Raw genomic sequence first — 23,188 nt, 5'->3', positions numbered from 1 at the left:
AAAATTCTACAGTTAAAATATGCTTAGATAGTATATTATTGAAATTATCCTGAAGCAAATACCTTGAATGTAATGTGATTAAAATGTATCCGTAAATTATTTATGTTACAGGCATATTACTTTTAATTAGATAAGTGATATTTGAGGAGTTGCATAGAAATTTAGGATTATATTTTGGCTTATATTGTTTCTTTGAATATTCTATTTATTTGTTAAGGAGTGATTGTAAAGTAATCAACTCTTGTTTTGCTATAATTTGCATGATGTTACTGCTTTTCGTTTAAGCTGCAACAATCAGTTGAAATACATTTGTGCCTTAGTGCTTTGGCCATGTGCAGTTGAACACAGGAATTCCTAGTACACCTCGCTTTGAGGAAGGGTACTCGGTCATACTCTTTAGGGGGGTGGAGAGTAACATAATAGATAGCGTAGGGAGAGATGGCAAAGTGGTTGGCGGTGTAACACACAGGACTCGCCCGCAGTAAAGGTGTGGCAGGGTAGACTTCCTCAGAGCGAGGTCTGCCAGGAATTCTTGTGTCCAACCATACATGGGCCTCTAATTTATACAATTTTGTCCTAAATACAGTATTTAGAATATTCGGTATTTTAGGTATGTTCTGATTTATGATTATTTTATCCTTACTGTTACTAATATTTGCTTTTAATAGCTATGTAAATGTAGCAACATTCTTTATAATTAATAAGTTATGCTTTTGACAGGTTCTGAAGATGAGCCGGGAGCTGATGATCCAGGTGATCCATTTGTCCCGTCAAATATTCCTTCCAGTGGACCTGGTAGACCACCAAGTAACTCTGCAGTTCCTGTTCCTGTTACTAGTGGTGGACCCCCAGTTCCTATTTCAGGAACTGTTGGTGGACATCCTAGTGTTATGCCCCCACACCCTGGACTCCAAGTTGGACCTCCCCCTGGTAGTCATCCTAATGGACCTCCAGTTGGACACCCTGGACTACCAATCCCTAGGCCTGGTGTACCTCAGGGTGGGCTTAGACCTGGTCCTGGGGGACCAGGAGGTCCTGGAGGTGTTGGCCGAGGTCATCCAGGTGACAATGTTGGTCGTGGTGGTCGTGGAGGCTTTGTGAGAAATGACATGCCTATGGGCCCGAGAGGGGCAATGATGGGGGGAAGGGGTGGTGGTAATGGCAGAGGAGGACCAATTCCAGACAATGAAGAAGGCTGGGGACGAGGTGGAAGAGGAAGAGGTAGAAGAGGGAGGGGGTATGCGAAAGGTGGTCGAGGTTGGGGTCAAGGAGAGATGCTGGAGGATGAATGGATTGGTGAGCCAGAACTCCCTTTCCTCCCGGATGATTATTTACAGAGTGTTGACAGAGACAATGTGACGAGGAAGATTGAGATCGACGGAGTGAAACGTGAAGTGCGCACTTATGGACAAACAGCTGTGGTATTCATGGAGTGGGATGATCCTCGTATTCTTACATTTGGTGATGGGCAAGTTACTGTAGTATTTGATGGAGGACAGTATCGAATGAATCTTCGTATTGGAGAAGACTACAAGGAATTTACATATATTGGAAAGAAACATCGTGTAAGATTGGGTCCTCCATCACAAGAAATATTACTAGATGACATTGGCTACCATTGTCTTATTGGGGGTGATCCAGTCACAGTTCATTTTGATGGTGCTCCCCACACCATAGCCTTGGAAGGTAAACCTCCAAATGTTAATATAGGACCAATCAGGAATACAGAATTTGTGGCAGGGATGATACAGTTAGTGATTCAAGCCACAAAGTTTGTGTCACTCTTTTTAGATGCAAGGCCACAGAGATTTAGTATTGATGGGAGAGCTTTTGTCATTAAGTTTGTGGATGCCCTTAAATGTGTAACAATTAACAATCAGAAATTTCCTGTTGAGTTTGGAGGATTGCCTATTAGTATTTGTGTCCGAGGCTTTAGACGCTTTCTCAGTTTTGGCCATTTACCTCATGGTATTATCCCTGGTCAAGTTGCCATCAGAGGTATGGAAGGAGAACCCCCAAGTGTACAGAGAGTTCCAGATGTATCTGTGAGTGCACCACCTATGCTTCCACCAGGGCAAATACCACAGCCATTTGATAGGCTTCCTCAGGGTTCTCCGGTGTCAATACCCAATATTCGGCCTCAGGGACCAGTTCCACAGGGACCAGTACCACAGGGACCAGTGCCACCAGGGCCAGCTCCACGTGGTCCACCGATACAAAGACCAGTTATACTTGGTCCTCCTCAACCACCCACTCTGAAAGACCCAACACATAAAGGCTCTCCTAGTCATCCGGGCTCATTTTTGCCAGTACTGCTTCCACCAACTACAGTGCCTGGTCCTGTCCCAGGACCCATTCCACCACCACCCCAAGATGTACAGGTCCCTACTTCACAAGGACTTGTACAAAATACACCAGTCACTTTGGAGCAGTCAGCTCCTCAACCTCAAGCAAATCCCCCAGTCAACCTTCAAGGTCCACCTCCTGTGCCCCCACTATTTCATTTTATCAACCAACCACCTCCTCCCATTCCTGGATCGTTGGGGCCTCAAGCTAGTCATGGCTCATATACTACCACTGAATTGCCTCCAAGTATTAACAAACCTCCCCCTCCTCCTGTAACAGCTATCCCACTAGATTCTCTTCTGGCTAATTTGAAACGGTTAGGAATGATTGGTACTGATTCAAGTAACAAGGACAAAGAAGAAAAGAAAAAGCAAGAGGAGGAAGAGGAAGAAAAAGAAAGAGAAGCAGATGAGAATATACCTATTTCGATGATGTTTCGTTTGGAAAATCTGCGAAAGTAAGTATTATTCATTTCCCCAAAGTTTTTATGCCAGGAGGCAGTTTTTATTTAGTTAATAAATAGGGTTTCAGAAATCAGTATCTTATGAAGGTATATTTGTTATAAAGCAACCTTATTGCATTGCTTAAAGTTCGGTGATTGAGGAATGAAGGCAAAAACCTCATCTAAGATTTTATCTGCAAGATGCCATTTTAACAAGGGAAATGTTTTTTTTTTATAAGCATTTGCTCTTTTAGATATATGTATGTTATTGCTGTAATTAGTTGCCAGTCAAAATTCTATAGTTTTGATTTAAATTTTAATTCAGTGAACATTCTTATATTTAAAGAGATTTGCTTTTCCTAAGAAACTTCCATGATGTATTTTTTTTAGTTCCCAACCTGTTTTTATACAGTGAAACTCGGTAAATTTATGCTATGTTAGGCACGTAAGTTAAAGACTTTCAATATAATAAATTGATCTTTTACAGACGCAGGAAGTGGGTTATCGAATCCGTTTATAGGGGCATGCAGTGTTCATCCTGTGGTCTGAGATATCCCCCAGAACAGACAGTTCAGTACTCTCATCATCTTGATTGGCACTTTAGGAAAAACAAAAAACAGCAAGAATCCACCAAGAAGGCCAACACACGGAAATTCTATTTCTCTATTGATGATTGGTTGCAGTATGAAGAGATAGAAGATCTTGAAGAGAGAGGTACTTAAATTTCCTTTCAAAGTTTTATTGGTGGCTTTTGTTTTCAGTATTTTTGCCAAGAAATTTTATCAAGTTTTCAAAAGCAAAATACATGAGGTTCAATCTATTTTATCCAGTGAGTTTAAGTGCATAAAACCACCATACATATCTTGTAATACTGTCAAAGAGTAAGCTATCAAAGCCATTATTTTGAAGTCCTTTCTTGACAAAACTGAGATTTTATGCTGTTTATTTTTTGTGTTATTCTGTGCAGAATTGAGCTTCATACTTCTTTTCCTTTCACTTGTCAAGATGGGTACCTTATATGTAGGGTGTTGGGTTATGTGTGCCATTAGTGTGTTTTAAAGAAGCTAGAAAACTGTAATTAGACATTTATTAGATAACTAGTAATCTTTACATTACACTGTACTGTATTATATTAAGGGGTTTACAATATGTGATATTATTTTCTCTACAGTACCGAGCATGTTTGAGAACGAAATTGCCGAGGAAATGATGGCCAGCGAGGAGGAAGTGCCAAGTGTGCCTGTAACCAGTGGCTGTGTTCCAGAGGGCAGCAGTTACTCCCTTGAGGTGTGTCCAACGTGTCACGATAAATTCCCCTGCTTCTTCCACCAGGAGACAGAAGAATGGAGATATCGAAATGCTGTACAAGTTGATGGGTTGAATTATCATCCTTCTTGTCACCAGGATAATCTAAGGGTGAGTTTACGCTTTTGTATGTTTTTTTTTTTATTGGTATTAACCTATTACTTAGGGTTTGGGAAATGTACTTGCTGACATATTGTTGTTACTCTACCTTGCTGGGATAATTATCTTGTGTATTATGTATGTTACTAAAGATTGAAGTGCCTCTCGTACCAAGTTCAGCCATCTGTTGGCAAATCTAAAAGACCAGCTAAGCCCTCATTTCAACCTCATTTATGGGAAGTTGCTGGGAGCTTTGCTGCAATAAATGGAGTTAATGTTTTAGGTGCTACTATACTATGATATCTACCACCTATTTTCTGTTATAGTTAGATAGCTACCATCCTTTTTTTATCAACTAACTGTTAGCATTATGAAATATGATAAAAATCATTAAGCACTTATTATAAAAAGATGGTAGTAAAAACAAGTTTGAACTAAGTGATTAATTACATAATTAAAATAATGCCAAAACACTAGCCCACATGATGGTGTGCACAGCACACCCATGTACCTCCTGCCAGAACAGAAAAGCAGTAAAAATAATGTTAAATCAGGAATGAAACGAGCCAAGGCCAAGCAAAAGCCAGATTAAAAAACTGATTAATTCAGTAATCAGAATAATGCCAAAATACCACCTAATGCATGTAGCAATACACGGTAGGTTGCAAACATTCCGGTAGATCTCGTACTATAGTAGCACTTGTCGTCTTTTTCTTTAATCATTAGTATAGCTGTTCGTATATGTGAATGCATCTCATTGTGATTTATTGCATTTTATTCAATGGATGTGGTTGGTGTTTCTTGCTTGCAGTGGGGTTTGTAGGCCATACTAGAGTTTTTATCATATCCCTTCATCTCCTACTTTATTGCATTTGTTCATTTGGTTTCATTCATTCCCCCTGGTTCTTAATTGTTAGAAAGAAAAGAGCAGCCTTGCTTGGAAATGTAGCGGTTATTGATAGAATTAATAAATCTTTTCCAATGGAGCTCTACCACTTTTAAATCACTTACTGTGTTAGGAATTGTTAAATTTAGATTTTATAGTACAAAAGTTTATGTAATTTTTATTTGTTCATGATTTACTTTTCTCTGTATAATTATACTGTATATTCCTTTACTCCAGTTGATGATTTGATGTTAATGATTAACAAGTTTTAACTTTGCTATATTGCTGATGCTTGAACTAATATATGGGTTTCTTCCACTGCTTTCTCTGGTGACAATATAGGAGGTAAGATTTTTTACCCTTACTCCTTTACATATATTTTTCCCAAATTCAAGTTCAGATTTTACAGTGTTTATTTTAGATCTTTAAATTTGCTGCAAAGAAATCTATGAGAAATATAAAAAATTCTAACTTTTAGAAACTAAATTGTCACTTTTGTAGTCATTACCATTTCATCAAATACCCTTTAGGCTGAGGAAGCAGCAAAGTTAGAAGCAGAGAAAGAATTGGCAGAAAAAGAAGTAGCTGAAAAAGAAAAGGCCGAAAAAGAAAAAGTCGAAAAAGAAAAAGCCGAAGAAGAACCTGATGAAAAAGAACCAGTGGAAAAAGAGTCGGCTGAAAAAGAAGGGTCTGAAGAGGAGAAAGTGGAGGGAGGCAGTGGATTGGAGGATGCTGGAGTGCCGGTTGTGGCTGAGAAGGAGAAAGAAACCAGTGAAACTCCGAATTCCAAAGAGGCGGATGCTGACACTCAAAAGTTAGATGAAACTGATACTCCCAAGGAATCTCAAGATTCAGGTAAGAAGGAATGGTTTTATTTTAATTTTTTTTTTTTAAATTAGAGTACTGTAATTTATGTATGATTACCTTGTCTTGAAGTCTTCATAGTTATTCATAAGCAAATTCAGATCTGTATGGTAGAAGGTTTACTGTTGCCAGTGGCAGGAACTTGAACAACATTTTTCCTTCCTCATACCAGCAAATTAGAATTTATTTCCATGTGGCAGTATACACTAAGAATGCCCTTTTGAGCCCTTTTATTACAAGATATGCAAATGTTTCTTCCTTGGTTTCTATTTTGCATTGTTAATGTATGAATAAACAATAGGAGAGCTTTGTCATGTGACAAGTTAACATTTTCCAGCAAATATGTTCATTTTGCTATATTTCTTACTAATCATTTTTCTTTATAGTAACAGCCAAATTGGATGACATGTCATTAGCCTCACAGCTACCAATTCGTATAAAAGAGGAACCTATGGATGTTGACGACACTGATGTTCCTGTCAGTACTCCAGTAAGTATATTACTATGTACTACGAAGACTAAGGCTGTTATGATTTTTACTTAGCCACTTGATATAGTATATGTTATTCGTCATATCACTATCCAAACTATAGGTAGCATTATAATTTCTCATTGATTTACATTTATGATTATCCATAGCACCACCAGAAGTAGTTCTCAGTTCTGCTTTGTCAGTGACATTATCACATAACAGAGATCCACTACTTATGAAGAAGTTAGGCTCTTATAGGTTATTTGTTAGTCCGTTCCTTGTGTGTTCATATTCCCGTAATGAAAATATATTTGTAAGATTTGAGTTACCTTATTACACAGATTGATCATACATCGTATTGTAATCACTAACAGTTGGTGACAGATTACTAAAAAGGTCACAGGATATTAATATGACAAAAAATCAACGTATGAACTTAAAGCTTAAACTACCAATCAGACTAATCTATTCACAAACTTTAAATTTTCCCTTTTTAACTGGGTAGAGTTACAGCTGGAGGGATATAAATTTTTGCAAGTGTTACTGGGTTTTGATGTGTCTATTGAAGAGTTCAAAATGCAATTTTAATAAAAGTATATGCATGTATTTTATATGACTCGGGACAGAAAGTAAGAACGTTGAATGTGTTATGCATGAAAACGATGATTTTTTTACTGTACAAGGAAACATAACAATTTCATTTGAGATGTATTAACAGTGTTGTTGTTTTATGAGATCTAAATTAAAATTTTCTGAGGTAATTAATGAGTTTATGAAATGAGCGCAGGCAGATGCTACTGTACTGTGGAACTCCTTACTATTTTAACATGTGGAGTTTGTATTAAAATAATGCAAACAAAATCTAGGTATTTTAACATGGAACAATGATTTGTATTTGCAGATCTTGCCACCTAATATTGTCATTAAAAAGGAAGTGAAGAAGGAACCGATTGAGGAAGATGAGGACGAGTTGTGTGTTCGCATCCCAGAAGAGGAAGATGAAAGTAATCTGATATTACCTGAGGTTTGTTCTATAAAAGTTATTTTCGTAAAGGTATTTTTTTATGCATTCAATAGTGCCCTTTGTTTACAGAGTACCATCAGGACATTCAGTGTTGTAGTACAGAATATTTTTACAATAATAGGTATTACCACAGTTATTAACCCTTTTACCCCCAGGGTATTTGGAAATTTCCAACCCTTAACCCCCAAGGGTTATTTTTTTTCAAGCACATTTTGCAGTATATTTTTTTTAAATTGCTCTAACAGCCTTAATTTTCGTCATAGAGAGGTCAGGTTGGATGAGTTTTGTGAAACGTACCTGTTCGTCCTTTGGGGGTAAAAGGGTTAAGAACTCTTTCATAACAGCTGAAATTATATTGAAAATAAGGTGTGGTTATCTATAATTACGTGCAGTATACTTTATAGAGAATAAGTTAAAAACCTAAATGTAGATAGAATTTATGAATGTTGAAGAGTAAGGAAAGACCATTATTGTATTATAATTACTATAAAAATTATTCATTATAGACTCTTAACTTATTATATGGACAAAAAGAAAAATATATGAGTGTATCAATAAATCATATATGGTTGTTAAAGTTTATATATGATGTGCTGGGAGGTTATGAGAGCCATGAAGAGGATGAAAGCTAATTATGTTTAGGACCGTCATAAAAAGTATCAGTTAAGAGTGGTTGGAGGACAAGTCATTTGAACACTAACAAGAATATGTGGAAAGCGTAGACAGTTGGAGAAGGGGAAAAAAAGACTGAGAATATACTAATACAGCAGTATTATGCTCAGAAAAGATGATACGCAGTAGTGTAACAAGTATGTATTTAAGAATAAGATTGCTAAAGCATATTATTTTCATGTTAGGAAAAGTAACCATAAAAATAATGGGGTGTGTGTTAGAATATTACTGTATAAAAAAGAAATTATCTACATTTTTGGATATTTGAATAGCTTTAGGGAAAGCACCAAGATAAACTGTTGAACTTGATAAACCCGTTGTATGAGACTCATGAAATAATAATACAAGCTCATTGCATATGCAGATGATGTTACTCTCTTTGCTTCAATTCCATCTCTTGAATGAAGATCTGCAGTTGCTGAATCCCTTAATAGAGATCTAGATAAAATTAGTGCATGGTGAAAATTTTTGGACAGAAAGTTGAATCCTAACAAAAGTATGATGGTAAGTAGATCAAGGACAGTGTTGATGATGTTCCTTTAACTCTGTATGACATGAAATTTTAGGTTTGATTCCTGACAGCAAATTTACATACATACATATACCAAGGCACTTCCCCCCAATTTTGGGGGGTAGCTGACATCAAACAAATGAAACATAAAAGGAGACCTCTCCTCTCTACCTTCCTCCCAGCCTGACAAGGGACTCAACCGAGTTTGGCTGGTATTACTAGGGTGCCACAGCCCACCCTCCCCCGTTATCCACCACAGATGAAGCTTCATACGCTGAATCCCCTACTGCTGCTACCTCCGTGGTCATCCAAGGCACCGGAGGAAGCAGCTGGGCCCACTGGAACTGCGTCACAATCGCTCGCCATTCATTCCTATTTCTAGCATGCTCTCTTGCCTCTCTCACATCTATACTCCTATCACCTAGAGCTTCCTTCACTCCATCCATCCTCCTGAACCTTGCCCTTCCTCTTGGATTTCTCCCATTAACTCTTGTATTCATCACCTTCTTTAGCAGACAGCCATTTTCCATTCTCTCAACATGGCCAAACCACCTCAACACATTCATATCCACTCTAGCTGCTAACTCATTTCTTACACCCGTTCTCATTACTTTTGAGAAATACATTAGGTCTGTCTCTTCTTTAATTGCACAAAAAAATTGTCTTAAGAAAGTCTTGTAAGATTTTTGGTGATCAATCTATTCTGAAGAAGTGTTTTAATTCTTTCATTCTATCCTTGTTTTGAGTATTATTCTCCTGTCTGGTCTTTGGCTACTGACTGCTGACTCTCATGTTGATTTGTTGGACAGGAACTTACAGTCTCTTAAATTTTGTATTGCTGATCTAGATATTAATCTCTGGCACCGTCGTTCAATTAGACCATTATGCATGTTGCATAAGATTTTTCATAATTCTGACCATCCTTTACATTCAGATCTTCCAGACAGTACCATCTTGTTTGAATTATCATCAAGGGTCAGCAATTTTTAATTTAATCATAATTTTAGCAACAGCTACAAAGATTCAGAGTATCCCATATTCAGATGGCCTGATGTTAACAGTAGATCAAAAGGTAAGGTTTTTTAATTGAATTTTGAAAGATAGGAGAGGAAAAAGCAGAGTAGATATTGAGGTATTTTCTGTTCTTAAAGTTATTGTTATAGTGGTGGGAAGACTATATACAGAGAGTTGAGGTCAATATTTAGATTGGTCCAAGAAAGAGAAAAGGTGTTGAAGAAGTGTGTGAAACTGTAGGTATATGAGTACAGTGTAGTATACAGTGCTATCAATTAATAGCAACTACTGTATATGATAGATGTAAGTACTGTATTTACAAAGATATCAGAGTGGTAACAGCAATAAAATGACTTACATAACTAAAGTGGTGGCCGGTTTGGTAACGTCTCTGACTGGTGAACGCTAGACGGCGGTTCGAGTCCCCCTTAAACTCGTTAGTTCCTTTGGTCGCTGCAATCTCATCATCCTTTTGAGCTAAGGAGGGGGTGTTTGGGGGACCCTATAGGTCTATCTCCTTGGTCATAGCTTGGGTGCTGATCATATGTATATATGGTATGTCTAGGGCAATGTCATTTTCAATAGGGCAGTGTCACTGTTCCTTGCCCCTACCATTCATGAGCAGCCTTTAAACCTTTAAAGGTTTATTGAAATAGATTTGTATTCAAATGCAAGAAAATAGATTGAGTTTGGTAGGGATATATTTATTGTGAAATAACCATATAAAGAAGGTTTAAGTTTTGAATAGGAGAGAAGGTTTGAATATTGGAATAACTATATAGGTCAGAAGATTGTGGAGAGAGCTTGTCAAACACAGTTATCTGAACACCTTATTAACCCTTTTATCCCCAGGCTATTTGGAACTTTCGAACCCTTTACCCCCAGGAGTTATTTTTTTTTCAAGCACATTTTGTAGTATATTTTATTTAAATTGCTCTAACAGCCTTAATTTTCGTCATAGAGAGGTCAGGTTGGTCTCATTCTCTTGGAAAATGCTTGAAATTTCTGTAAAAGTTATCAAGCATATGCAAAAAAAAATATAAATAGCAGTTTTTTGCAAGGACGTACCGGTACGTCCATGGGGGTAAAGGGATGGGTTTTGTGAAACGTACCAGTACATCCTTTGGGGGTAAAAGGGTTAATGATGAATGACTCAATTCGTTGAGTTTGATTGACCAAAACAAAGGAAGAAAACCCAAAGTGAACTCTACTACTAACAGTACTTGTATTCCTCAATTATGTTTTTGCAGTGAGGTTTAATAGTGACTGCAGTACTTTTTATCTTTGTTACAGCTGATCATTTATAAAGTTTAGCTTAGATGTGATCTCTCTCTCTCTCTCTCTCTCTCTCTCTCTCTCTCTCTCTCTCTCTCTCTCTCTCTCTCTCTCTCTCTCTCTCTTCTCAGGGTGCATTAGGGCTTTTCTTTTATATTCTCATAATTCTAGATTATAAGACATTTTAAAATAATTTATAATTTTCCTAATGAAAAACCTGAGTCGTGTATTACAGGAGTAGACTAAAGTACGATGAATACAGCTCTCGCTGTATTTCTGCTTCTGTAGTCAAGAACAATGGTTTGTATTATCATGTAGGAACAATTATTCATGTAACAAACAAACGATAATAAGCGTTCTGTATTAATTTCATTTTATATTTTCTTTCAGGATGATGAAACAGTTTGGGCAACCCCAGCTGTGGCTGTTAATGCTGCTGAAACAGACATAGCAAGTTCAATAGATGGCAACACAGAATTGTCTACCACAGACACTAATGAACAGACTACAACAAAAACAAAGATTGTTTTTAATGTGTCGAAACCTGCCGTTGCTAATTGTGATGGAAATGTCATGAATGACAAAAGTATGTACTCTACCCTATACTGTATTTCCCAATTTTTTTTTTTACATAGTACATTTCACGCTTGATTTCCACATTAGGTACAGTATTAAAGTCCTTTTAAGTATCCCAGGGAGAGTTTGGTGTAATAACTCATGCTTAGATGTTGTATCTTTAGATGGCCTTTTATAGCTAGAAGTCTGGTTAGATATTGTTTCAGAGTTGTCCATCCATCCATATACCAAAGCACTTCCCCCAATTTTGGGGGGTAGCCGACATCAACAAAGAAACAAAACAAAAAGGGGACTACTCTCTACGTTCCTCCAGCCTCCAGAGTTGTAGTGATGATAATTCTATGTAAAATAAGAAAATTTTCACAATTGCCTTAATCTTTCAAGATAACTTTCCCCAATATGTACAATTGGTTCTTTATGTTTATAGAATAAGGTTTCCTTTTTAACCATTATATAAATTACCCTGTAGCAATATGATACTGTAGAAATGCAGTCCTTAATTTTTATACTGTTGGCAGTATATATCATTAGCTCCCTCACAAGTCAAGTTATTTTCCTTTGCAAGACATAAAACTTTGGGTAGTAGTTTTTGTTTACAATAAGCCTTTATTTGTTCCGTAACCGAAATACAAACCACGCTATTTACAAAGGGTTTACTTTTAGCGCAGCTGAAATGACGAGCCAATAGTTTTTAACGAGGGTTAATTACCCCCGCGCTAGTTAGCGGGGGGTGGGGAAGGGTAGCTTGCTACCCCTCCCCCCTCCACACACCGGTGACTTGCTTCACTTCACTTTTGGCTCGGCGGTGATCAGACGTGTCTGTTCATCGCCTTCGCTGACAGCCTTTAATTTTCTTCTTTTTCTTTACAGCTTGTGTGATTGGTTGGAAGTTGACCTTCAGTTATTTTCTTTTATTTAATATGCGGACATGCCCAGGAGTTGCCGGCCGTCCTTGTGGGACTTTCATGTCGGACGTGAGTACGGATCCTCACACCCTCTGCCCTCAATGTCGGGGCCGACGGTGCGACCAGGATAACATGTGCCGTGAGTGTAGGGAGTGGTCTGCCTCCCAGTGGGAGAGGTTTGGCCGTCGGCGTAAGAAGAAGTCCAAGAGAGACCGTTCTCCTCCGGGGTTAGCCTTGAAGGAGGAAGGTTCTCGGGACTCTTCTTCCGCCGCCCAAACCTCCTCCGAAGCTCCCCCTCGTCCGCCTCCTAAGGAGAGTCGTCCGAGTGGGAGCGCAGGCCCTTGTTCTGTTTCCCTACCTTCGGTGGGGGGAGAGGGCGTCGCCTCCCATAGCGAGGCGGTTCCCCCTCCTCCTCCGGGGGAGGTTATTGATAATAATACTTTATCCAGTGATGATCTGTTGCAGATTTGGTCGTCCCTGGGGCTTAAGGGCTTGCCCTCCAGGGTCGCTCTTATTGACCTTGTCTCGTTGGGGGCCGCTGTTAAACAGTCGCCGGTGGTAGCGGAGGTAGACCCTCTGTCTATTGTCGACGTCGTGGTGACAGAGGCCTCCGACGTGGCTGGGCCTTCCGACGCAGGTGCTGTTGCTGGTGATGGTGCTCTAGGCTCTCCTCCTCCTTCCGTGCATCCTTCGAAGGGGGAAGTGAGTCCTTCGGTCTCGACGGCTGCCCAGCTTCCTTCTGAGGGAAGTGTTTTGAAGGAGACTCCCCTTCGGAGGACCGATGGTCCCGACGATCTCCCCCGAGGCCGCCTCCGCCGTAAGGCTCACCGCCCTCTACGCCACAAGGGCCTCCCTTCCCCTTACAGGGGGACTAAGAGGCGCCTTTTTGGGTCTTCGTCCTCCGGGGGGGACTCTCCTCGTCAGCCTCAACCGACTACTCCGCCCTCCTTGAACCTCTCTGCGGACCGCTCTCCATCTCCTGCCGGATCTTCGCCTTCTGGAGAACTCGTCACCCGACGGGCAACGGTCCCTTCGGGGCTAAGGGATTCTTCCCTTACGCGAGCAGGGCCAGCGCACAAGCGCTCTCCTGCTCGCCAGCGATCTCCTGCTCGTCGACGATCTCCTGCTCGCCAAGACTCTCCTGCTCGCCGACGCTCACCTGCTCGTCGGCTCTCTCCTGAGGTTCGCCCCCCTCGCCAGCGCTCTCCTGCTCGTCAGCTCTCTTCCGAGCGTCAGCGCTCATTTGAGGACCATCGCCCTGCGGTCTCTGACCACCCTTTAGTTCCTGCTGAACTCCCTGCTCACCATCGTGTGTCAGAAACACATGTTCGCCAACGCGCCAGCGATCTTCCCGTTCCTGCTCGTGAACCTATCCTCTCACAGGACACGCGTCGACCTTCTGCTCGCCAGCGATCACCAGCTCGCCAGCGATCACCAGCTCGCCAGCGATCACCAGCTCGCCAGCGATCACCAGTTCGCCAGCGATCACCTTCACATGCTGCCCGCCATCGCACGAACCTGCATGATCGCCCGCTTACGCATGCTGCTCCTCATCGCAATACCCTGAACGATCGCCCTCCTGCGGATGCTGATCACCATCGCACAACCCTGCACGATCGCCCGCTTACGCATGCTGCTCGCCATCGCACAACCCTGCACGATCGCCCGCTTTCGCATGCTGCTCCTCATCGCAATACCCTGAACGATCGCCCTCCTGCGGATGCTGATCACCATCGCACCCTTTCACGCGATCATTCACCTGCGCATGCTGCTCGCCATCGCACAACCCTGCACGATCGCCCGCTTACGCATGCTGCTCCTCATCGCACAACCCTGAACGATCGCCTTCCTGCGGATGCTGATCACCATCGCACCCTTTCACGCGATCATTCACCTACGCATGCTGCTCGCCATCGCACAACCCTGAACGATCGCCCGCTTACGCATGCTGCTCCTCATCGCAATACCCTGAACGACCGCCCTCTTGCGCGCAATCATTCACCTTCACATGCCGCTCGCCATCGCTTACCATCACGTGATCATTATCGCCAGCGATCTTCTTCACCTACGCGGCAGCACGATCCCTCGCCGTCGCGCCATCGCTTGCGTTCGTCGCCTCGGACACGTGTTCCTTTACCTGCCCACCCTCACGCCCACTCGCCTGCGCGCCCGCGTGATCGCTCGCCTGCGCGCCCGCGCGATCGCTCGCCTGCGCGCCCGCGCGACCGCTCGCCTGCGCGCCCGCGCGACCGCTCGCCTGTACGCCCGCGCGATCACCCGCGCAACCATTCGCCTTTGCGCGACCGTTCACCCTCGCGCGACCATAGTTCGCGGCGAATTCCACAGCCGGTGGTAGCAGCAGGGACGCGTGCTCCTAGACGGCACTCGGGATCACCTCCATCCAAGCACAGGTTGGTATTGCAGGACGAGGACAGGTCATTACAGCATTCTTCCCCACCTTCTTTTCAGGCAGGTACCGTCGTGTCCACTCCAAAGGATCGCCCGATCCCTTTCACCTTAGCGAGGATTTCGGACTCTGTGTCCTTTGAGCAGCAGACTTGGTTTGGTCCGCTGGCACGGGCGTTAGTGAGGGTTATGAAACCAGCACTCGCCGGCCAGGGTAACAAACCAGCGGCTGTCTCTCCTTCGCTGAAGAGAAAGAGAGGAGTGGACTTCGTGGTGACTTCCCCCAGGGCGAAGTTGGTTCCCAAGAGGTCGGTCTCGAGGGTCCCCTCTCCTGCACGAGTACTCTCTCCTTCTCCCGTGGACGAGGCCTTTCCGTCCTCAGGTGAGTCCAGTGGACCGGTAGTCTTCCCCCCGGCACCAGGGGGGGAGACTTCGCTTCAGGCAGGAGAATTGTCTCGTGAGGAAGGGGCCCCTCGAACCTCGTTGTTGGGATCCTGTATCCCTCCTAGGAGGGAGCCCAAGGATTCCAAGACCATCCCTAAATCCTCTGCAAGGATTCGACAGGAACCCATGACTACCCAGGGGAATGTCCACGTATCACCCCAGGAAGAGATTCCTGGGGCAGGAGACTTAGCTGCCAGCCCACAGGGAGGAGAACAGCAAGAGTCCGAACATGCCTTCTGGCAGGTCCTAAGCCTGATAAGGCAACTTAACAGTCTTACGGATCCAGTCATCCCCCCCCGTGAAGGCAAAGACACAATTCTGGATGAAGTGTTCGACGTTCGGAAGGCCCCTAAGACCAGTGCAGCTCTGCCCTGGTCTCGGGGGCTGAAGAGTGCCAGAGCTAGGGCCAATGCTCAGCTCGCACTTCTTGCCTCCTCCAGTCGTTCCACTGCCGGGAACAAACTCATCCCTCCTCCTCGCCTTCAGCAGAGGAGGTATTTCGAGATCCTGGGTGAGCACAACCTCGCTCTTCCGCTCCATCACTCTGTGGAGGAGCTGGCGAAGGGAGTTCCCTTGGAGAAACTCTCTGCCCGGCAGGTGTCGTTCTCGGCGGCAGAGATCCTTAACCACGAGAAGGTCGCTAAGTGTGCCATGCAGGCCACTTCGTGGCTGGACTTCTGGTTAGGATCTCTGGGCATCCTATTGCGATCTGAGGACTTGTCCAAGGAGACCAATAGGAAGGCCCTAGAGACCTTCTTGCTCTCGGGCACCCGCTCCATCGAGTTCTTGGCGCACCAGGTTACCACCCTGTGGGCCAACTCGGTGTTGAAGCGTCGCGATGCTGTGTCCGAGAGATTCCATCCGAAGGTCCCCGCCGTAGATGTGTGTAGGCTCCGACATGCCTCCCTCCTGGGGGAGAGCCTGTTTGAGCCTCAAGACTTGGAGCGAACGGCTGAGAGGTGGAGGAAATCCAGCACGGACTCCCTCCTCCACAGGGCCCTTACAACTCGGCCCTATAAGCCTCCAGCCCCGCCACAACAGCAGCAACAGCCTCGTAAGGCTCCAAAACAGGCACCGGCAGCTAAGAAAGTGGTGTCTAAGCCCCAGCCCTTTCCAGCCAAGGTCAAGAGGGGTGGTAAGTCCTCCAGGGGAGGCAAGACTTCTAGGGGTGGCGGCCGCGGCCGCAAGCCCTAGGGGTGGCAGTCCCCCTGCGTGTCCACCTGTGGGGGGATGCCTTCAGCGTTGCGTCCGCAGGTGGCAACATCTCGGGGCCGATGCTTGGACGATCTCGGTGATCGGCCAAGGTTATCGCGTCCCGTTCACGTCATCTCAACCTCCCCTGACAGCGAATCCAGTGTCGTTGAGCTCCTATGCCATGGGATCGGCAAAGGGGCTGGCCCTTCAGGCCGAAGTCAAGACCATGTTCGAGAAGGGTGCTCTCCAGGAGGTCGTGGACGGCTCTCCAGGCTTCTTCAGTCGACTCTTTCTTGTAAAGAAGGCTACTGGAGACTGGAGACCCGTCATCGATCTCTCGGCTCTGAACAGGTTTGTCAAACAAACCCGGTTCAGCATGGAGACAGCAGACACAGTCAGACTTGCGGTGAGACCACAAGACTTCATGTGTACACTGGATCTAAAGGATGCGTACTTCCAGATCCCAATCCATCCGTCTTCCAGGAAGTACCTGAGATTCTGCCTAGACAACAAGATCTACCAGTTCAAGGTGCTGTGTTTCGGTCTCTCCACAGCTCCTCAGGTGTTCACCAGAGTGTTCACCCTGATTTCGACTTGGGCGCACAGGAACGGCATTCGTCTCCTTCGTTACCTAGACGATTGGCTGATCCTAGCAGACTCGGAGTCGACCCTTCTTCGACACCGAGACAGGCTTCTAGATCTTTGCCAGGATCTGGGGATCGTGGTAAACCTCGAGAAGTCCTCTCTGCAGCCGTCCCAGCGACTGGTTTATCTAGGCATGCTAATAGACACCAATCTCCACAAAGCCTTTCCATCAGACGACCGGATAGCAAGGCTGAGGAGGGTGGCGGAACCTTTCCTCAGGCGAAAAGAACTCCCCGCCCAATCGTGGTTGCGTCTCTTGGGCCACCTATCCTCCCTGGCCCGTCTGGTTCCAAACAGCCGCCTCAGGATGAGATCCCTTCAATGGCGGCTCAAGTCCCGGTGGAATCAAGGATCCGATTCCCCGGACACTCTGATCCCAATGGGGTCTCTGGAACAGACGGACTTGCGGTGGTGGCTGGCCGACGAGAACCTGCGAAAGGGAGTGAGTCTTCTCGTCCTTCCCCCGGAATTGACTCTGTTTTCGGACGCGTCAAAAGAAGGGTGGGGGGCGCACGTTCTGAACCAGAGGGCCTCAGGCCTTTGGTCAGAATCAGAAAAGTGCCTACACATGAACCTGCTAGAATTGAAGGCCGTCTTTCTGGCCCTTCAACAGTTCCAACGGTTCCTGGCGGGTCACTCCGTGGTGGTGATGAGCGACAACACCACGGTAGTGGCTTATATCAACAAGCAGGGAGGCACTTTTTCGCAACAGCTATCCCATCTTGCAGTAGAGACTCTGAGGTGGACCGAAACCCACTCGATAACACTATCAGCTCGCTTCATTCCTGGCAAGAGGAATGTGCTCGCCGACAGTCTGAGCAGGGCTTCGCAGATAGTGAGTACCGAGTGGTCTTTGGATCCTCAGATAGCCAACAAAGTCCTGACTTTGTGGGGTTCCCCGACGGTGGACTTGTTCGCGACAGCCTTGAACTTCAAGCTGCCCCTGTACTGCTCACCAGTCCCGGACCCCAAGGCACTCTGGCAAGATGCTTTCCAGCAACGGTGGGACAACATCGACGTGTATGCCTTCCCACCATTCTGTCTGATGAGAAGGGTGCTCAACAGGACCAGACTATCGGTCAACTGTTCCATGACTCTAGTAGCTCCGCTATGGCATCACGCGGAATGGTTTCCGGACCTTCTGCAACTCCTGACGGAACTCCCAAGGGAGCTTCCTCCACGACACGAGCTTCTCAGACAACCCCACTCCGGTGTCCCTCACAGGGCCGTAGCCTCGCTTCGACTTCACGCCTGGAGACTATCCAGCGTCTCCTCGCGGAGAGAGGCTTTTCGCAACAGGTTGCGGAGAGAATGTCTCGGCACCTGCGAAGGTCCTCTGAGGGAGTCTACCAAGCGAAGTGGAGAGTCTTTTGTGGTTGGTGTCGTGGAAGGGGTATCTCTCCACTCGATGCCACTATTCCAGCAATAGCGGACTTCCTTGTGTATCTGCGAGAAGAAATGCGCCTTTCTGTCTCGGCAGTGAAAGGCTATCGCTCAGCCTTAAGCTTGGCCTTCAGATTGAAGGGCGTGGATATTTCTTCATCGCTAGAACTCTCTTTACTCATACGTAGCTATGAGCTTACCTGCCCCCAGTCGGAAGTGAGACCCCCTCCTTGGAACGTGGTTCGAGTTCTCAGGTCTCTCAAGAGACCTCCCTTCGAGCCATTACGCCAGGCCTCCGATCGCCACCTGTCTTGGAAGACGGCTTTCCTACTCGCCTTGGCCTCGGCCAAGCGAGTTAGTGAACTTCATGGTCTCTCGTACGACATCGCCCATTCAAGGGGATGGGGGGAGGTAACGTTCAGGTTCGTCCCTGAGTTTGTGGCCAAGACTCAGAATCCTGGAGTGCCGGATCCTCGGTTCGACTCTTTCAGGATCGCGAGTCTCCGTTCTGTAACAAACGACCCAGACCAGCTGCTACTATGCCCAGTGAGGTGTCTGAGGTACTACTTGAAGAGAACGGCTGCAGTCCGTCCTCATGTGCGAGCTTTGTTTGTGAGCACAGGCAGGACAAAGAGGAGGGTCACAAGGAACACCATCTCTGCTTGGATTCGAAGGGTTATCCACCATGCCCTGAATCCTGACCCTCCTCCGTCACGTCGCCCTCGGGCCCACGATGTCAGGGGTATTGCTACATCCCTGGCCTTCAAGAGAAACTTCTCTGTGACGCAGGTACTTCAAGCGGGGGTCTGGAAGCGTCAAACGACCTTCACAGCCCACTACCTGCAAGACGTGACCCACAGGAGCCTCGATACGTTCTCTATCGGCCCTGTGGTGGCTGCACAACAGCTGGTCTAACCTCAGGCTCCTTTTTGGACAAGTAGCAGTAGGTTGAGGGCGTTGTTACCCGGTCTTAGTCTGTGTGAATGAAAGAGTATGTCTGACCCTTACTTCTTTCTTCATTCTCCCCTCTCTTGGGGAAGCAGCATCCTGGTCCTCGCATAGCTGACCTCGACCTCTGCAGGTAACCCATGCTTCTTTGTGCTCCTAGTATTAAGCTTAATACTGTTGCGTCTCCCATACCCTGACGAGGTGGTATGGGGAACGTCCTATCCTAGAATTCCTATCTGAAGGTCTCAAGGTCAACTTCATAGGACGAGTCACACTCTCCTCCTCACACTACTTATGTAGGCCACTCGTTCCTAGCGATGCTAGGAACCTGTGAGGTACAGGGGCTCCCTCTCTCTAGTGCTGCTCACTAAGGGATCGAGCCCCCGGGCAAGCCGAAGTCAGTAAGGCTGGGGACTTTCCACCCTTCCTAAGGGGTAAGTCACCCTTTGTAAATAGCGTGGTTTGTATTTCGGTTACGGAACAAATGACAAATTCGAAGATAATTTGTATTTTTCCTAACCATACAAACCTTAGCTATTTACACATATGTGCCCGCCATCCCTGACCCCCAAGTCAAGTCCTACCTCTAAGTGAAGTGAAGCAAGTCACCGGTGTGTGGAGGGGGGAGGGGTAGCAAGCTACCCTTCCCCACCCCCCGCTAACTAGCGCGGGGGTAATTAACCCTCGTTAAAAACTATTGGCTCGTCATTTCAGCTGCGCTAAAAGTAAACCCTTTGTAAATAGCTAAGGTTTGTATGGTTAGGAAAAATACAAATTATCTTCGAATTTGTCATTTTTATATTTGTTATTAGGATTGGATAATTAGAGAAAATTATATGTGAATGGGTTAACTTTTTTTTTTTACTTGTGGTTCATTATTTACTTAGAATAGAGTTAAGAAAGTTTTTTTATACAGTTTGTTATAGGATTCATCAGCCATTTTATTAGAATGTTTAGGATTTACAAAAGTTGAATCATAACTTAAGCTGGTTTTTTAAATGTGTACAGTATATTGTAGGATTAAATTTTAGTTTCTTGTTTAGGTCTATTTGTTCTAGAACAGATCTAATGAATTTTTTTCCCATTTCAGATAATGACGTCAATAGCAATATCGTGAATGAAGATGAGTATGAAGAATTTGTTCCTCCCCCTTTCACAGTTGATTATGATAAGAAACCAGGTTTCAGAGATGTAGAGCTAGAAGAACAGCCGTTAGCAGCTCGAGGAATAGAAATCTCAGGTCTTTGCTCAATAATGTGAAGATGTAAATACTGTTGTGAGAACAGTTTATCACTGTTTATAGATATGTATATTTTTGGGAGGCCTTAACAGAGTTGGTTGTGTTTTACATAGCTTATTCATGTATGAAGCTGGAGGTTAAAATGCAGATAAAGTGTGTGGAGCTAAGTGTAGTATGCACATGAGGATGCATGTTAAGTGATTGCATTCTCATTCAACAGTTATGCAGTTATCATATACTACCATTGTCAATCATTGGATCCTTTAAAGATCATGCATATTTCGCTTGATTCAGAGCTCTGTAAAAGTGTCTTGCAATGTTGATGGTATCATGTTGCTCATGAATACTAACAGTTTATATATTTGATTATTTTTTATAGTTGAGATGGTGTCATTGATATTCTTATTTATTTGGTAGTTTATATGATTTGAATGGCTACTTTAGTTTCCTCCAGTGATGGAAACCAAAGTAGATAGAATACCTTCGTCAAAAGTACAAATGCTATAGAATATTCAAAAGCACATCAAATACCTTTGAGCCTTCCAATGTGATTGGTATTCTAATAAATCATTATTTATCATGGGGGCCTTTTTTATGTATTTATTAATCCTTGAAGCCCAAGTATCTTTTCCTGATGGTTACTATTGTTTTTTTTTAAGATATCTTTTTTTTATAAGTAAATGCAATGAAATGCAGTGTATTTATATGACCTAGAAAGATTAAGGAGGGTATAAAGTATTGGCAATAATATTTATGTAAGAGATTAACATTGGTAGATATATGAAGTCACTGGGGCATATGCATGTTTTAATGCATCTGTAATGACATGAAACAGAACTTTTTTTTTCTGTTTGCTATTGTTCACCAGTTGTTCCAAAATGACAATTTCTAAAATAATTTGTTCTCTTGAATAAATATTCTTTAAAATTGACTCACTTTGGAATTACTGTATAGGATGTGGATTATTCATATTGTTACTTATGTTTTAAGTGAAAGAGTTTGCAAAGACAGTGATATAAGATTTTAATTTTAGACCAAGTCTAATTAAGTGTAGTAATCATAGATTGTCTTTATTGAAAAGATATTGTGGATTGCTGCAGACATCTGTACATTTGTAAATAGAAAATAAAATTATTTTCTTGTTTGTCCTTTTTTTCCTTACATCCCTCAGTAGTACACCAGCTTTAAAGTTGGTTGTAGATTACTTGATACTTTAAAGATAGATTTGATGGAATACAGTACTATGTACATTATACAGTACAGTATATTTAGCATTTCACGAGAAACTAACTGTACAATGCTTTTTGATGAGTTATTGTATGGTACGCCTGCACATATTTATGTTATTGGTGTTAGATGTTTGGTTTTATGATAGAGGTTGAACAGTCCAGATAGAACATGAAGGATGGTATTTTAATACTTAAGATGCTGTACAGTTAATTTCAAAATAAAAATGAAGAAAAGTAACGTGTGTTTTATTTTCTCCCATGGGGTATTACAATATTTGAAATTTTTGTAAAAGTTAAGAAAATTGCTCTTTAAAAAAGTTGTATAATACATTGTTTAACTTTGCTATTTTGTCAAATCTTGCACTAATTGTAACGTTACTGTTTGTTTCTACGCGGATACAAGCGGGGTGGAACCTCTACCTCTCCGCGACCGTTGTTCATTGGGGGCCCTGAGGCATCCGCTCCCTGAAAGTGTGACCTCCCTCCCTGTGTCAGTATTCCCCAGTGATGTGGTTCCTGTTGGAGCAACCCTTGTGGTTCTTCCATATGGAAAGTGTTTGTTGCCTTGGTTTCTCGGACTTCGACTCTGATTGCTGGGGCTGAGGAAAGGATTGGAAAGAGGAAGAATGTGCCCCTCTTTGGTATCCCACTCTAGTGACTTTTAAGATGAAGACGTCGAGTAAGGTTTGCCAGCCGTAGTCAGAGGAAAGGGCTCCTTTGGGCCACCTCTCTTCGAAGGGCTTTTAATAATAATAATAATGGGATAGGGAGTCACAGCTTTGTGTTTCAGCTGGGACCGTGATCCAATGCCATGGCCTTGAGCTTTGGGCTGGGCTCATGTCCCCAACTATCCCAATAGCCAAGTGTGACTTTTCTGGTTCTGCACGGCCAGAACCCCCACCCTATATCATGGCATCATGCCTCTGATCGGCTGGGAACTGGTGTCAATGCTCCGTTTTTAGCCTCACCAAGGCTGATATACAGAGGCGGGGCCAGTCAGAATAAGGCTTATGATCCTGTGTTCCTGCTCCCCACCAACCCTGGAGCCATGACACGGTGTCACTGCCTTGAGCCTTGGCTGCCCCATACTACCTCAGTAGCCAAGTGGAACAGGTGTTGTGGCTCTGCATTTCCCCCAAACCCCTGTGGCTGTTGCCGAGGACCAGCACCCCATGACACGGCCCCAAGTCTCATACTACTCCGGTAGCTAAGCAGGACATGGGTAACAGCCTCAGCTTCATATTTCGGCACCTATAGAGCAGGGGGCCATTGGCCATGACCTAATATCACGGCCTCAAGCCTCGGTTC

At 44.0% G+C, this 23,188-nt stretch overlaps 1 protein-coding gene across 6 annotated transcripts in view; it reads left to right on the top strand.

Annotated features, from left to right (window-relative positions):
• LOC137643836 (pre-mRNA cleavage complex 2 protein Pcf11-like) overlaps positions 1 to 22,080 on the top strand; it is an 80,795-nt gene extending 58,715 nt beyond the window's left edge. For all 6 annotated transcript variants that reach the window (XM_068376552.1, XM_068376556.1, XM_068376555.1 and 3 more), the window contains 8 exons: positions 721 to 2,803; positions 3,276 to 3,502; positions 3,960 to 4,204; positions 5,609 to 5,933; positions 6,329 to 6,432; positions 7,316 to 7,438; positions 11,301 to 11,496; positions 20,502 to 22,080. In XM_068376552.1, the coding sequence (XP_068232653.1) occupies positions 721 to 2,803; positions 3,276 to 3,502; positions 3,960 to 4,204; positions 5,609 to 5,933; positions 6,329 to 6,432; positions 7,316 to 7,438; positions 11,301 to 11,496; positions 20,502 to 20,671 (3,473 nt within the window). In that variant the 3' untranslated portion in view covers positions 20,672 to 22,080. The remainder of the gene's footprint in view (positions 1 to 720; positions 2,804 to 3,275; positions 3,503 to 3,959; positions 4,205 to 5,608; positions 5,934 to 6,328; positions 6,433 to 7,315; positions 7,439 to 11,300; positions 11,497 to 20,501) is intronic.
• Positions 22,081 to 23,188: the final 1,108 nt, after the last annotated feature.

Source organism: Palaemon carinicauda, chromosome 7, assembly GCF_036898095.1.
Source record: "Palaemon carinicauda isolate YSFRI2023 chromosome 7, ASM3689809v2, whole genome shotgun sequence".
NCBI classification, from domain to species: Eukaryota; Metazoa; Arthropoda; class Malacostraca; order Decapoda; family Palaemonidae; genus Palaemon; species Palaemon carinicauda.
This window is presented reverse-complemented; position numbering and strand designations above follow the sequence as displayed.